Raw genomic sequence first — 16,455 nt, 5'->3', positions numbered from 1 at the left:
ACTTGAAGCCAGTCAGTTAGACATTTCGGAGGCCCAGACTTGTGACTAGTGACTGATGTGGGGGATGTTTTGAGGACTAAGCCCTCAACCTGTGGGATCTGACACCATCTCCAGGTGTTGAAATTGAGCCTGGGCAATATAGCAAGACTCCGTCTCTATAAAAAACTTAAAAATTGGCTGGGCATGGTGGTGCATGTCTGTAGTCCCAGCTATCTGGCAGGCTGAGGTAGGGCCCCCAAGGGCCTAGGTGACACAGCACGATGCTGTCTCTTAAATCTGCCCCCCATTTGGTCACAGAAGTCTTCTGTTTGTGTTGACTGTTGTGTTGGTGTGAGAACAAAGGAAAAGGGGTTTGAATTTTTCCTAAACTACAACTCTCACAATTTTCAAAAATTATCATTAAAAAATAACAGAAGTGCCCCCCACCCAAGCTCTAAGGATGACAGGCTGAGCAACACAAAGGCTGGGCAGTGTGGATGGCCCAGGACAGTGGGTTGAGAGGGATAGGGATTAGGGTGCTGATGTCCCCAGCCTCAACCTCCCTTTACCTCCTCTCAAGGGCCAGCACCCACCTACTGCCTTTGCTTCCCACTAGACTAAGCAGTAAACCCCAGTGCAGGCTAGAAGAGAGGTGAGCCAGTCTGCTCATCCCAGCCTAAAGACTATCTACCAGAGACATGGCCCCATCCCAGCAGAGTCAGCCAACGGCTGCCCTAAATGCTCCTTCATAAACACGTTAGTATGCAGTTTCCCCAGACTTGGGAATATGCCAGATAGACTCATTTGCTGAAAGCATTCAGGAACTGCCCAGCATTTCTTGACATACTGGACACTAGGCATAGCTCAAGGAGCACAAGTAGCCCAAACCTATCTCTAAAGAGAAGAGGTAAGAAAGCAGAGGAGGACAGAGGCCCCAAACGATGGTAAAAGCAGCAGGTCACTGGGAAGCATGGAGGAACAAACAACTGTCCTGGAAGTGGCAAAACCACCAAAACACCCAGTCTGGGCTGGGGTGGCCCTGATCTTCAGGGGCTTCCAGGTGCAGGGATGGCATTGCCTATGTGCCAGGCCTACATGAGGCTGTACCAGCCTTCCCTCCCACAGGCACACAACCTCAGACTGCTTTTCTGCAAGACTCATTTTGGAAGGTCCCAGAAACTAAGGAGGAGGTGCAGGGAGTGAGCCCAGTGGGAAAGGGGCCTGGAGCATGTGGCTGCCAACTTGGATGTGCTCTGCGGGGCAGGCATCTGAGGGGCCAGCTTCCCCAGCTTTATCATTAGAAAGGCTGAGGTCTTCCCCTGTGAGGAAGACATGGAGGTTGGCTCCTTCCTTCCAATATCACTGCACAGGCTTTAAGGGCAAAGCACCAAAAGGAGAGAGGAAGAGAGGGAGGGAGGGAAACTATTTTCTTAAGTACCTGCCATGTGCCAGATCCTGTGTTAGAAATATTACCCCGGTATCTAACTTGATTCCTACAGTTACTCTTCAAGCCAGGTAATAGAAGCCCACTTTCAAGGTGAGGAACCCAGGACAGGGAAATTAAGCAACTTGTCTAGCTCCAACTCGCCTATCAACTGCAGAAAAACAGATTTTCAAAACACTGACAAAGGGCTCATTTCATTGATATATAAAGAGTTCTTATTAATCAATAGGAAAAGGACCAATAATCCACTAGAAAATGAACATGAAGGACAAAAAATTTGCATAGAAGTTAAAATTAACGTAATGTCACAGTCAAGGCAGTGCTTCATAGGTGAAGCACTGAGCCTTTCTGTGTGTGTGTGTATGTGTGCGTGTGTGTGTGTGATGTATTGTTTGTAGTAAAAAAGACAAACTAATCTAAGTGTCCATCAATAAGGGATGGGAGGCCGGGCACAGTGACTTACGCCTGTAATCCCAGCACTTTGGGAGGCCAAGGAGGGCGGATCACTTGAGGCCAGGAGTTCGAGACCAGCCTGGCCAACATGGTGAAACCCTGTCTCTAAAAAAAAAAAAAAAAAAAAAAATACAAAAATTAGCTGGGCGTGGTGGTGTGGACCCATAGTCCCAGCTACTTGTGAGGCTGAAGCAGAATTGCTTGAACCCAGGAGGCGGAGGTTGCAGTGACCCAAGATTACGCCACTGCACTCAAGCCTGGGTGACAGAGCAAGACTCTGTCTCAAAAAAAAAAAAAAAAAAAAAAAAGGAGGGATGGGTAGGTAAACTGTGGGACATCCCTATGTTGGGACTACTATGCAGTAGCTATCAAAAAGAATGGGTGGGTTCTAACAGTATCTCCAAGAGATACTGTTAGAGATATTGTTTAGTAAAAAAATACAAGGGGCAGAAGTGTGTGCACTTTTGCCTTTTATGCGCATCTATGTGCACTAGCTTGTAAATGGGCAGATGCCCTCTAGAAGGACACACATGAGACAAGAAACAGTTTCTGCTGTGGGGAGGTGGCTGTGGCCTGGGCATGCAGGTAAGAGAGCACCTCTCTTTTGCAGCAAATCCCTTGGTATCATGTAGATTGATTACCAATAACGCCCCTACTTGTCTATAAAATACCAAAACAGAGAGGGTGGGCAGATGCAGGGCTTTCAGGATCTCAAGCTCCTACTCTGACCCCAGAAGACCACACCCTGGGAGAGGAGGAGCCATGGATCCAGACACTCCCACCAGCTGGCTGGCTCTCAGTGGGGACCTGCCTGCCCATGTACCCTGAGAATTGGCCTGTTACACCCCTCCAGACCTGAAACCTGCTCTCCTCAGCTCCTGTTCAGGCCACCTCTGCCCTTCAGTTTCTCCATGAGTAAGAGGGAATCAAGGAAAATACAGAAGAAACCAAAGCTCAGAGGGGATGTATGACCTGCCAAAGTCACCCAGCTGGGAGCTGGCCATGCTGGGAGGGGCGGTGGATAGGTAAGGACTTGGAGGTAGAGGGGAGTGAGGGGCCAGCTGTCTCCATGCAGGACAGAGGAAATGGGGGAGGGTAGATCCAGGTGGGGTATCAAGAGAAGCATATGTAGGCCTTTGGGATGAGAGGCAGGCAGGCCTAGGTGATTGGCCCTGCCCTGCTCAAGGAGTAAGTCTCCACCTGACACGGAATATCAGGGCTGAAGTTCACTAAAAGCCCAATATTGGTCACACTCTTTTTTTTTTTAAGAGGGAGTCTCACTCTGTCTCCCCGGCTAGAGTGCAATGGCACCATCTCGGCTCACTGCAACCTCCACCTCCTGGGTTCAAGCAATTCTCCTGCCTCAGCCTCCTGAGTAGCTGGGATTACAGGTGCCTGCCACCATGCCCAGCTAATTTTTGTATTTTAGTAGAGACAGGGTTTCACCATGTTGGCCAGGCTGGTCTTGAACTCCTGACCTCAGATGATCTGCCTGCCTTGGCCTCCCAAAGTGCTGGGATTACAGGCGTGAGCCACTGTGCCTAAGCCACATTTGTTTTTTTGTTTGTTTGTTTGTTTGAGACAGAGTCTTGCTCTGGTCCCCCAGGCTGGAGTGCAATGGCATGATCTCGGCTCACCGCAACCTCCACCTCCCGGGCTCAAGCAATTCTCCTGCCTCAGCTTCCTGAGTAGCTGGGATTACGGCGCCCGCCACCACGCCCAGCTAACTTTTGTATATTTAGTAAAGATGGGGTTTTGCCATGTTGGCCAGGCTGGTCTCGAACTCCTGACCTCAGATGATCTGCCCGCCTCGGCCTCCAAAAGTGCTGGGACTACAGGCGTGAGCCACCGCGCCCGGCCCACACTTGTTTTTTAAGCAGTCAGAATCTCCTACGTGCTTGAGACCACAGGAGCTGCTCCAGCAGGAGGAGGAAACCTGGGCCTGTACCCCTGTCATCACTGCCTGTGTGGCCCCAGAATACCTGGGGCTTTGGAGAACATACCAAGCTCATCCATGCATCTCCCCATAGGAGGGGGCAGTGACTTGCCAGAAGTCGCTCAGCAATCACAGCCCCACACCGGAGTCTGGCTCACTCTCGACTGCACCACCCTGCCTGCCCTCTGAGGATGCCGCAAACCTGAGGCCCTGGGAACACCCACCTAGGGGGTCAATTCATGCGCCTTCAGTGAAAAGCAGTGGCAACAAACAGCCTTGGAAATCAACAAGGCAAAGTACTCACGTTGAAGAAATTGGTCTTGTTCCTCTCGCAGAAGAGCCCCTGTGCCGGCATGTGCTGCAGTTGTTGCCACGGGATACTGCTGCCTAGCAACACGTCGCGGGCCCACTGGAGGTTCTGGGGAAACAAGAAGTAGGTTGAAAGTGAGTGTGTGGGCTGCTCAGGGCGCCCACAGGGAAGGCAGGCGGTCCCCTCCTTCCTGGCTGCATGGCAAACCACGATGAGCAGCAGTTCCTGCAGACATCGATTCCACAGCTCCAGGCTGCTCTGGCCATGGGTTTTGATCATCAGGCTGTGGGATGCATTTTCAGAACTGATCTCTGGCCCAGCACCACTGGTTTAGGAGTGTAGTCTTTGACTCCTCAAGGTGGAGACTGACAGACCCCTGGCCTGACCAACCCTACAAACCTGCCACATGTACCCAGTACCCGCCTTCTGTCAGGGGGCCCCCACAAGCCCAAATAGCAGCCCTGACTTATTTGTCAGGAATCAGTAGCGTTCCTTATTCACGGCCAGTGGTACAGCTGCTTTAGGCTCGGAGGGCCGGACTCTGGCCACAGTGCTTAGGTCAGTGATCTCTGGGCAAAGAGCCTCTTGGTGGAATCCAGGCCCAGGGGAGAATGGTGTAGGGTAAGAGGGTGAGTGTGGGCCTGGCTGCCTCTGCCTTCTCTGGGGCCTTCTCACTGGCCCATAGAGCAGGCCTTCCCACCAGCTGCCTGGCCAGCCACTCCTCCCTCTCTGGTCTTCACCACAGCAGCCAAGCACCTTGCACTGGCCATCTCACTCCACCTCAGGACCATGCTGTCCTAAAGGAAAAGGGCTGGCAATGGGCAGAGCTGGGCTTGGCACCTGGGACTGCACAATGCCAGACCCTCTACCCTTTCCACGGCACCCACTGTCCCAGCCAATCTGTCCTCCCCTCCCGCTCAGGTCCCTTGCTCGCCTTTCCCAGCGCTGGGCACAGGCCTTCATCACCTTGCACTCCAGCTGCTCCGAAAGCCCTCTCACTTCTTGGCTTGCAAGCTTGTCCCACCTGGTCCCATTCTGCCCACTGCTGGCCAGGCTGAGCATACTGAACCGTTCCCCTAATCATCATGAGGCAAAAGTGCAACTCCAGCTCCCTGACTCGCTGGCTGTGGGGCCCATGCTAGCCTGCCTCTAAGCCTTTGCTCCTATGAGGGCTACCCTTCTGCCCCCACCGGGATGCTTTAGGGACTGAGGGCTGCTCCTGAACACTGGGCAGGGAGGGCCCTGTGGCTGTGTGTAGGAGGCTCCATTCACTGTGAGCTTCCCGTCTGCTGAGGGACCCCCTGCCTGCCCCACCCTGAGGGGAAGGAGAGACAGGCAGAGGAGGGAACAACCTGGGCAGCGAAAGGGTCCTCAGACCCTGGAGGCAGGCTCCCAACTGAGAACAGAGGCCACTTTGCTCAAACTCACAGAAAACAGTAAAATACCCAGTCCTGACCTTCAACTTCTGAGCTCTAGCACCCTAGGAGGAACAACCTGTAGTTTACTTTCAAGTGTCCCCAGCAGCTGGGCGCGGTGGCTCACGCCTGTAATCCCAGCACTTTGGGAGGCCAAGGTGGGTGGATCACCTGAGATCGGGAGTTCGAGACCAGCCTGACCAACATGGAGAAGCCCCATCTCTACTAAAAATACAAGAATTAGCCTGGCATGGTGGCGCCCGCCTCTAATCCCAGCTACTCAAGAGGCTGAGGCAGGAGAATCACTTGAACCTGGGAGGTGGAGGTTGCAGTGAGCCGAGATTATGCCACTGCACTCCAGCCTGGGTGACAGAGTGAGACTCCGTCTCAAAAAACAAAAAAATAACAAAGCAAAACAAACAAAAAAACGTCCCCAGCAATGCCTGGCAGCCATGCTTTGGAAAGCCTGCTTCCCGGGCCACTCATTCAGAAGCCTCTTGAGGCTGGTTCCAAGTTCTCACATAATGCTTCCCACCTCTGCACTCCACCCCACCCTATCCCAGGCCACATGCCCCTGCTCCACAGCAGGTCCAAGGAGGGAGGGTCAGCTGCAGAGAAACTGAGTACAGGGTGGGGAGAAAGGGGTGGGGCTTCAGGTATGCTTCATTAAAAGGAATAAAACCAAAGATTAGCTCAAAGATTAGTGAGTAGAGCAGGGCTCCAAGAGGAAGACTCAGGTCTCAGGAAGCCCAAGAAAGGGGCTCACAATCTGCATCAGTGCTCAGCCATGACCCACTGTGACACTTGGTTCAAAGTATTTCCCAAAGGAGATCTGAGAGGCTCAGCCCAGGCAGGTGTCCATCCTGGTCTAATCAGCCATAGGTGGACTCAAGAAGGTGATGTGGGACACTGTATTTTTTTTTTTTTTTTTTGGAGACAGAGTGTCACTCCGTAACCCAGGGTGGAGTATAGTGGTGTGCTCTCAGCTCACTGAAACCTCCAAGTGATTCAAGTGATTCTCCTGCTTCAGCCTCCTGAGTAGCTGGGACTACAGGTGCCTGCCACCATGCCTGGCTAATTTTTGTATTTTTAGTAGAGATGGGGTTTCACCACGTTGCCCAGGCTGGTCTCGAACTCCTGACGTCAAGTGATCTGCCCGCCTTGGCCTCCCAAAGTGTTGGAATTACAGGCGCGAGCCACCGTGCCTGGTCCGTCACCTGCACTTCTAATACCACAGTTGAGCACATCTGACCATGGAGGTAGGCTGCAAAGGGGACCTCCATTTTACCCAGTCTGAGAAGGTCAGGGAGGCTCTGGGAGAAGGTGATACCTGGGCTGTGGTTTGCACAAGGCTGTTACGGGGATAAGGGACTCACTGAAGCAAGTGCCCAGACACCTGGGGCAGTCAGGGCCTAGCCAAGGAGGTGGAGGGGATCAGATGTGGCTGCCCATAAGGCCAGTGGGGAGCCAGGGTGCTATGAGGCAGGGAGTAAGTGCTAAGACCATGGGCTGCAGGGCCCAGAGCAGAGGCAGGCTGCCTAGGGGACTGAGCCTGTGTATACCCTTGCTCTCCTCTATGGCCCTGGCCTCAATGCTGTGGCAGACCAGTCCTCCAGCTGTGACTTCATGACCCAGGGCACAGGCCTGGCCTGAGAAAAGTTACCCAAGAGTCATGACCCCAAAGCTGCTTCTGGGGCTCCTCCGGAACTTGGAAAAGTGTCCAGAAGACCTCTTTAAGTGGCAGCACTTGAGGCCAGCAGGAGGAGATGTGAGACCCTGACTTGAAGAAGCATCTCCAGTAGCCATCATTTTCCTAAGAATACCAAGAAAGTAAAGCCTCGACAAAGACTTCCTTCTGGCTGGGGACACAAGAGAAAGCACAGAGGCCAGGATGGAGTCACATAGACTCTGCTTCCCTGCCCAGCTGCCTTGTTGCAGGCCCTGTGGCCATGGGACGGGAATGGACATTCCTCTCTGGTTTGTTTTCCACCACTCCACCTGCACCAAGCCAGTTTGTCCCCCAGATTGGAGCAGAAAGGGAGAAGGCAGTGGGAGAGGTTTCTGGGGCAAAGGGTGCAGAAAGCACTAGCCTGTCAAACCCAACCTGGATTATAAATTAGCTTCCTGCAGACCTGGCTACTGTGTACTGGTGGAGAGTGTGTTTCTCCAGCTGTCTCCCAGGCCCACCAGAGAAAGAGAGCTGATCAATGCTAAGGCACAAAGTGTCCAGACAGCTTATGGGGGCCCTTAGCTGATTCATGCCTGAGGCCCCAGATAGGTGCTGACAGGGAGGGCTGAGACCTGTCTGGGGAATCATGGGTACCAGGCTGGTGGGGTAGGGGAGGGGGCAGAGACTGTATTGGGCCCTTGCTGAACCTCTGCAAGGGGGAAGGGGATCTGACTTGCACGGTGCACCTGCAGCATAGAACCTGCCCTGTAGCTTCGTGGTGTAGTGAGGTAAGGCAACATGATGCCTCCTGGGTTGAGCAAAGTGCCATAACCCCTCACCTCACAGAATTACCAATGAGGAAATAGAGGCTCAGAGAAATTCAAGAGCTTGCTCAAGGTTCCAGAGCCAGGAAGTGGCAGAACCATCCCTGGACTCTGGTCCAGGCTGCAAGGACTCTGAGGCCTGGGCTCTTCCCCTGCCCCCTGACCTATCCACTATAGGTGGGCAAGTTACTTTACAAATCTGCCTGGGCATGTGCTGTGTGCTGAACACTGAGCCAGCCATCATGGCCAGCCCTCTCTCAGGCCTCATGCAACCTGTCACACTGCTGGCTCACAGGCACCTCTGAGAATGGGAGGAGGCCCATGGAGCCACTTGCCAGATAACGGCACATTTTCCTTGGCTGCATTGGCCCTGAGGCTTGTGCACATAGACCCTCCTGTGACAGAGGGCAGATGGAGGGCTGTAAGGTCCTGAAGAGAAGTAGGGCAAAGAATCGTAGAAGCATACAGGCACCTTATGTCCTCCCTTGCCTACTATCTGGACCATCCCTGCTTCACAGCAGAAGGCAGAGGGGACATCTAACTCCTCTGCTTAAAGGCCTTTGGGCTGCACCTGCCTCAGGGCAAGAGTCAGCTCCATGCCTCAGTCTACCTGCCTACCCGCTGGCTCATCTCCCCCATACCCTCCAACCCCTCTTTGTGAACAGCCCTCCAGCCACACTTGTTCCCACCTTGGTCCCTGCAGGTCTCTCTACCTGGTGCCACCTCACCTTTCCCCCTGATGCTCCCCTGGAATACTGTTCCCACAGCCCCATGGCCACCTTAAATAGCCTTTCCACTGACTCGCAGATGGGTCTGCTGTCTGCCCCTACTTCTCTATCAGCCCTATAAGGGCAGGGACACAGTCTGACTTCACTGATGGCTCCTCCAGGACAAGTCTAGTTTGAAGCTCACAGAAAAGGGTGCAATAGTTGCCCACAGGAAGAATGAAAAGAAGCTGAGCAGTCTGACCTTTCATAAAATGGGAAGGAAGTGTATGTCAGGTTGAGGGAGGAGGGCAACAGCCATGGGGCGTGAGTGGGGCTGCTTGGGTCCTTCCCAAGGCCAGGGTGCCAGCACTATGCTCCCTGGGGCCAGCTAAGCAACAGTCCATGCCCTTGAGGCTAAATTTCAATGCCAGCCCCCGCCCACTAACTCGCACTACTCTGCCAGCAATCGTTTCACTACAGCACACATTGGGCTGACTGTCATAGCTCCTGGAACTCCCCACGCTCCCTTTCTCTTCACACAGGAAGCAAAAGCTTGGGGTGAGGTGGCTTGCATCCCTACCTGTAGCCTTCCATGGGCCCTGCATGTAGTGGGGGCTTGGCAAAGCCTGTTGACAGCTGGAGATGGGAAAACAACTACTACCCTCTGGGGACACCTGCTGTCCCAAGATGTGCAAAGCCGTAAGGCAGACCTGATCCCAGGTGCCATCTGTCACTATTGTATAGTGGCCTGGAGGATGTGCTCTGCCTGTGTCACCCAGGGTCTCTGCCCCCAGGGGCTGTCTCCCTGCCACAACCAATGATGATGATCCACTCACCACTTAACTACCTCCTGCCTCACGAATCCACAAGGGACAGATGGTGGGGCTCAGAGAGGTCAGGCTCTACAACTCCTACATGGTGACTCCAGGTGTGCAAACTGTCTGGTGGGGATCCTGGAGCAGTGCCAGCCTATCTGCAAGACCAGTAGGGCTCCACAGGGCTGCCAGGAAGGTGGCTATGGACCTCAGCTGTGTTCAGCCCTTCACCTAGCCATACCTCAGGCATTGGCACGGGGGCACAGATGGTGCTCACGGGTTCCATGACAAATGGAGGAATCAGGAGTGGTGGAGAGCTTGGCCAGGGAAGACCTTCTGCAGCCTTTGGAGCCACCCAGGACCCCTTGCCCTATGTGAAGGGGAATTGGCTGGGAGCCCTTGGAGTAGTGTTCTATAGGCCAGAGGAAGAGGAGTGTGTGGCTACCTGCTGATGGGAGACTCAGTGGGCTGCTGGGGACATCCATAAGCTGCGGGCACATACCTACTGCAAACTCACCCCAGCAACCTAGGACATGAATATCCCCATAGCTAGACCTGGTAGACGTAAAGCCAACCATTCCTGATACTTCTAATCATGAAAAATTATAATTAGAATATCTGTTTGGATAAAGCCAAATATTAAGGAGTTAGTGTAAAAGCTGTGCCCACCCTCCCCCCGCCCCGAGAATCCTGTGTAGGCATTAGAAGTCATGCAATCAAAGAGTTTATGAGTACACGAGAAGCAAAAAAAAGCAGAACCACATTTGCATACATTTCTGTGAGTGTGTGTCTGTTTGTGTGTAAAGAAAGTAGGCAGAAGATGGAAAGGAAATGCACCCAACATTCCTGAGAGTTGCCTGGGGAGGGAGACTCATGGCAATAGTTCTCAATGGGGGTGGGGGTCTGTCCCCAAGGAGGCATCTGACAATATCTGGAAACATCTTTGGTCATCACAGCTAGAGGAAGGCTACTGGTATCTAGTGGGTAGAGACCAGGGATATTGCTGAAAGTCCTGCAGTGCACACACAACATCCCCACAACAGAGAATTATTTGGTCCCAAATGTCAATAGTGCCTCAGGAGGGAACTCTGTTCTACGTTATTCATATATACTCATATATATACAACTGTTCTATATCACTCATATATATATATATATGAAAAGTTAAATACAGTTGTTGAAGATGATAGATGTGCAAACTTTCTCACCTGATTCACAACATTAGAGAATCAGAACAGAAGCAGGATGAATGACTATCTGTGGATTGACCTTGACTTTTCTCTTTCCTTCACACCCCACAGGTCCTGGGCCAAAGAAATTGGGTCTGATTGGGCTAGCGCTGCCAGGCTGCTACTCGTCATACCTCACCTAAGTGGAATCATTCAGTATTTGCCTTTTGTGACTGGCTATTTCACTTAGTATTATGTCCTCTAGGTTTCCCATGTTGTCTGATCCATTGATTCAGCTCTTCTGTCTGAATCCATCTAGAATCAGACTACTTCCTGATATCCTGCTGTGGCCTCCTCCCATCTCTGCTGCCACACTGACTTCTTCTCCACCTGTGTGGACACATTCTCAAGCTCCTGGGCCTCTGACTACTGGGTGGGTTTGACTGAGGGAATTTGATCAGAGCACTCACTCCTTGAATCCCCTCCCTGTGGAGTTGATGAGGGGCAGCCATCAATGGCCAGCCCCGACAGGCACCGCGGCTGGCCCAGGGTACCACACTCCTCTTCCCTTGTGAATTCCTACTCTCTGCCTGGGCCTGTGTAAGTTGCTCCTTCATTAAGTGCTCTTCAGACTTTCCTGTTAGATGGGGCCATCTGTGTCCTGCTAGGCCTCTGACAGGCCACCCCCAACTCACTCTTTACATATCAGCCCAGTAGTGTCTCTGACACACTCAGGCCACATGGAGCCTGTCTTCTTCCACAACCTTGCGACAGTTTTTTGTTTTTTTAGTTTAGCTTTTTTTTTTTTTTTGAGACAGAGTCTTGCTGTGTTACCCAGGCTGGAGGGCAGTGGCACGACCTTGGCTCACTGCAACCTCTGCCTCCCAGGTTCAAGCGACTCTCCTTCCTTAGCCTACTGAGTAGCTGGGATTTCAGGCACACACCACCACACCAGGCTAAGTTTTGTACTTTTAGTTGAGACGGGGTTTTGCCATGTTGGCCAGGCTGGTCTCAAACTCCTGACCTCAAGTGATTTGCCCGCCTTGGCCTCCCAAAGAGCTGGGATTACAGGCGGGAGCCACCATGCCCAGCCCTTGCGACAGCTTTAACCTAATTCAGGATGATGTCCCCTCAACTCCTCCCCTGCCAAAACTTGCCCTGAAAGCCTCTGACCTCATCTTCTTCCTCTCTCCTCCTTGCCCATCTAGTCACACCAGCTTCCAGCAGATTCTAGTCACACCAGCTTCCAGCAGATTCTAGTCACACCAGCTTCCAGCAGATTCTAGTCACACCAAGACTGTTTCTGTCTCTAGGCATGTGTTTTGGGTGTGTGTCCATCTGGAAGCCTCTTCCCCAATATCCTCGTGGCCATCAGGGCTCCCTCACTTGATTCAGGTCCTTGCTTAGACAGGTCTTCCCAATCTCCCTGTCTAAATAGTCACAATCACACCTCTAACCCCTTACCAAGCTTTGTTTTTCTTCCTACTCATCACTAGCTGCCCACACTATTCTCCCAGTGAGTACACAATGCTATATCCCCAGCACCTCAAACAGGAACCTCCTGCGTGACAACCACTCAGTAGACAGCTGCTGAATGAGTGAACCTGCAGAGATGCACAGAAAACACACTGGGGGGAGCACACGAAACACAAACACTTCTGCCATGTCATGGCTTGTGGGACAGTTGTGGGTAGTTTCATTCTCTTTTTCAAGCTTAAACAATATTATTGGTAATAAAAGCTGCTGGCAGAGTGCTCAAACCTATTCAAACTGCTGGAATCTGCATTTCTTTGCAGGAGAGAGGACCAGGAAAGCAGCAGCCAGTATGGGGGCAACCTGTCCCACCTCCTCTGGCACCTAAGGGCCCAGTAGAATCTTCAAACCATGAGGCAGACAGACTGAAATGCAAAATCAAGATTCCTAAGTTCAGAAAAATATCAAGTTCTCCTTTTGCAAACTATACAAACTAAAGCTTGACAAGAACCTGGCTGGTTGGGAGCTGCAGCAGCCTAGGACAACCAAGTGAGGATGCAGGGCACACCACCATTTTGTGGAAGGGGCCACTTTTATGTCCACAGAAAGGGAGCAAAGGTTAAAGGCAGGCAAACACCCTGCTTTGTGGCCAGCATGCCCTCCTGATGCCTGGTTCTACTATCTGTGTGGTCCTGGCTCAGTCAGTGTCAACTCAAAGCTCACCAGCTCCCCCCGAACACTTGCCTGTGAGCAAAAAGCAGGGTCTCAACAGCAGACCCTCACACCTGCTCCAGTCTAATGGTGCAGGGCCCACTTCAGAGGCCCTCTCGTTTAACCTGCACGATAGTCCTGGCTTCTACGGGTCCCCCACATGAGCCAGCAGCACAGGCAGGTGGGGATACTGTACTCACAACAGGTGGGCAAGGGGTGGGGGTTCACACCCAGCTGACCTGTCCTTTACCCAGGCTCACACCAGAGCACCAGCTGACCCTGAAGTCAAAAGTCAGCAGACTCCCTGGTGATCCTTCAGCTGAGCACACAGCACCCCTGTGGGGCCCCCCTGGCAGGAGTCTGTCTCTAACCAAACCCTGGGCCTGGGCTCATCCCATATAGGTACCGGGCCAAAGAAATGGGGTCTGATTGGGCTAGTGCTGCCAGGCTGCTACTCCTCATACCTCATCTGAGTGGAATCATCCAGTATTTGTCTTTTGTGACTGGCTATTTCACTTAGCATTATGTCCTCTAGGTTTCCCATGCTGTCTGATGTGACTGAATTTCCCCCCTTTTTAAGGCTAATATTCCACACTGTTTTGATTAGTATATCATAGATTTGTAGTACGTTTTGAAACTGGGAAGTATGAGTCCTCCAGCTTTGATTTCGTTCAAGATTATTGGCTCCAGGGAACATCTTATAACCAACCCCCTCTGCCTTGAACCCCTTGCAGCAGAAGTAGCAGGAGGTGAAGGGGCTCAGCTCCCAGCTGAGCAGGAGGCAACTGGGAGAGCAGGGCAGGGGTGTCTATGCCTTGGCCTTTTTCCTGGACACCCATCAGTAAAGGCCAGAACCTTCATGACAAGAGGTGTCTGATGCCATGTGCTCTCTCTCCTGGGGTGCCTATATGGGCTCAAAGAGCCAGGTTTCTATGAGTGTAGACTCAGGCCTCAAAATCTTGGTGAAGATTGTGATCCAGAGAGTAAGTGATACAGTAGCTAGAATTAGGGCCCTTATGGCTATCAGCATAAATGATCATCCCCATCTAAGGTGTGCACAGTGTGCAGGGCAACAGGTGGACTGCCTTGGGGGTTCCAGGGGCAGCCTGTGTGCAGCAGTGCCAACCTTGGGAGGGAGGGCAGCCTCAGGCAGGCAACAAAGGTCCCTCAGGACAGACCTAGCCCTTGGCCACTATGCCCCAGGCAGGGAGCCCTCAGAGGGCCTGGCAGAGGAGTAAGGAGCCATGGGAGATGCTGACACTGAAGAAATGGGTCTCACTAGATGGGTGAGAAGGATTGTTGGCTGAGGGCAGTGCAGGGTGTGTTGGACATTGCCCCAGCACTGCATCCCTCACCTCATTAACACAATAATTCTGCTTTCATATCACTATCATTCTCATCGAGGAAAGAAGAGCCCTGGACCTCCAAGAGTTCCCATGCGGAGCCAGGATCTGAACCCAGGTGAGGCCAGCTTCAGAGCCCACATTCTCTCCTCCTCCCCCAAAAGCCCTGCTGTCAGCAACTAAGCAAGTGGCACACTGTGCCCTGAAGGCGGTTTCTTTCCAAGGCCTGGGCAGGCAGAGCCTCACCTGGAGGTGTCTGTGAAAGACCTAAGGGTTCAGGAGTCAACCACACAGCTCCAGGCAGGCTCTGCTTGTGGGCCCCTTTGAAGAGGCAGACATCGGATGCTCCAGTCCACCAGTGAGCTGTGAGATGGCAAGAAAAAGGCACTGCCAAGCCCACAGGCAGGATTTTATGAAGAAATGTGCTGCTGTCAAATATACACAGCGGGAAGTGTTTGTTAACAAACAGCTGTGTTTGGAAAGTGGTAACTACTTCCCAGTTAATGGTTCCACATTAGTCAGTGACAACATGGAGTTGTGTCCCCCAGATCTGTGAACAAGCTGCTGCCAGCAGAGCTGACACCCCAGGTCTGGGCAGAGCCACATGCAGCCCCCAGGATGGCATGCCCCAAAGCAGCAGGAAGGTCTTAACTCAGGCTCTCAGGGGAGCTAGGTGTTAACAACCTGCATTCAATTTGGTGGTGGTAACTGGTGCTCAGCAAAGGTTTCTGGGTGAAGCAAACACAGGAGCCAATGGGAACCACCCTAGACCCAGCATATGCAAGGTCTAGAATGAGCTCAGTGGCCCGAGGCTACCTGAGGCACACTTGACACCTGCAGAGCTGCCTCCTGGAAGCAGATCTGTGGGTAGGCAGTGTGGCTGTGGGTAGGGAGTGTCTGCTGCTTAAGGGGTCTAAGATTCAAGATAGCATTCCATTTCTGAGAACTAAGGAACTCAGCCTGGGAATGCAATGAACAGAAAAGCTGGCAGAAACTGAGGCTAATGGCTACTGGGGGTTGTCTGGGGATACTGACATCAATGGTGCAGACAGCCCAAGGCAGCCTCCATCCCTGCTACTGGGTGGGGATGGCTGGGTCAACTGGCCCGCCTACCCTGGACCATCACAGATGACCAAAATGACCTGGCGAGGGGGCATTCATGGTAAGAGCAAAATGGCAAACTATGAGTGTGGACAGGGTGTGGGGAATGGTGCAGCAACTGGGCCAGCATGAGATTGCCTGGGGCTGATGTCTGGCTCTGTCACTCAGCTCTGTGTGACCCTCAGAACAGGTTCCCAGATGCAAAGTAGAAGGGGTATGATCCCACCTCTGGGACCTGGTGTACCTGGTGTCTCGAAAGCACACAATCAACAGGGCATGTGTATTGGAGTTGAGAAGAAATACAGGTAGGGCATCCTAAGTCTGAATATCTAAAATCCAAATTGTTCCAAAATCTGAAACTTTGGTGCTTAAACGAAATGCTCATTGGAGCATTCTGGTTTTTTGTTTTTGTTTTTTTTAGAGGGAGTTTTGGTCTTTCGCCCAGGCTGGAGTGAAATGACGTGATCTCGGCTCACTGCAACCTCCGCCTCCCCAGTTCAAGCGATTCTCCTGCCTCAACCTCCTGATTAACTGGGATTACAGGTGTGCACCATCACGCCTGGATAATTTTTGTATTTTTAGTATAGACAAGATTTCGCCATGTTGGCCAAGGTGGTCTTGAACTCCTGACCTCAGGTGATTCACCCGCCTCAGCCTCCCAAAGTGCTAGGATTACAGGCGTGAACCACCGCGCCCAGCCTCATTGGAGCACTTTGGATTTCAGATTTTTGGCTTAGCGATGGCTCAGCCAGAAGTATAATGCAAATATTCTAAGATCTGAAAAAAGCCAAAATCCAAAACTCTTCTGGTCCCAAGCATTTTGTATAAAGGATATTCAACCTGTACTAGACCCAAGAGAGCTAGTTTTAGGGTGGCAGAATTGTGGTTACCTCCCTCCAACTTTTAATTTTGACATAAATACTGTTTTCTACTTCTAAAAAAATCATCAAGAGAAGGGGCAGGCTGTAATAACAGCATTCTGTGTCTAGTGCTGAGCTAAGCACTTTATATGCACTGGCTCCTTCAAATTCAACATAAAGCCATTTAGCAGGGAAGTGGAGGGTGGGTGGGTGGGGCCCGTATCGCCACTCAACTCTCCTCCCACC

General features: G+C 52.1%; 1 protein-coding gene across 8 annotated transcripts in view; it reads right to left on the bottom strand.

Annotated features, from left to right (window-relative positions):
* Window positions 1-16,455, bottom strand: part of CABIN1 (calcineurin binding protein 1) — a 168,353-nt gene that overhangs the window by 40,109 nt on the left and 111,789 nt on the right. For all 8 annotated transcript variants that reach the window (XM_003811073.5, XM_055105565.2, XM_055105564.2 and 5 more), the window contains one exon: window positions 4,117-4,230. In XM_003811073.5, coding sequence (XP_003811121.4) covers window positions 4,117-4,230 — 114 coding nt within the window. The remainder of the gene's footprint in view (window positions 1-4,116; window positions 4,231-16,455) is intronic.

Source organism: Pan paniscus, chromosome 23 (genome assembly GCF_029289425.2).
Source record: "Pan paniscus chromosome 23, NHGRI_mPanPan1-v2.0_pri, whole genome shotgun sequence".
Lineage (NCBI taxonomy): Eukaryota > Metazoa > Chordata > Mammalia > Primates > Hominidae > Pan > Pan paniscus.
This window is presented reverse-complemented; position numbering and strand designations above follow the sequence as displayed.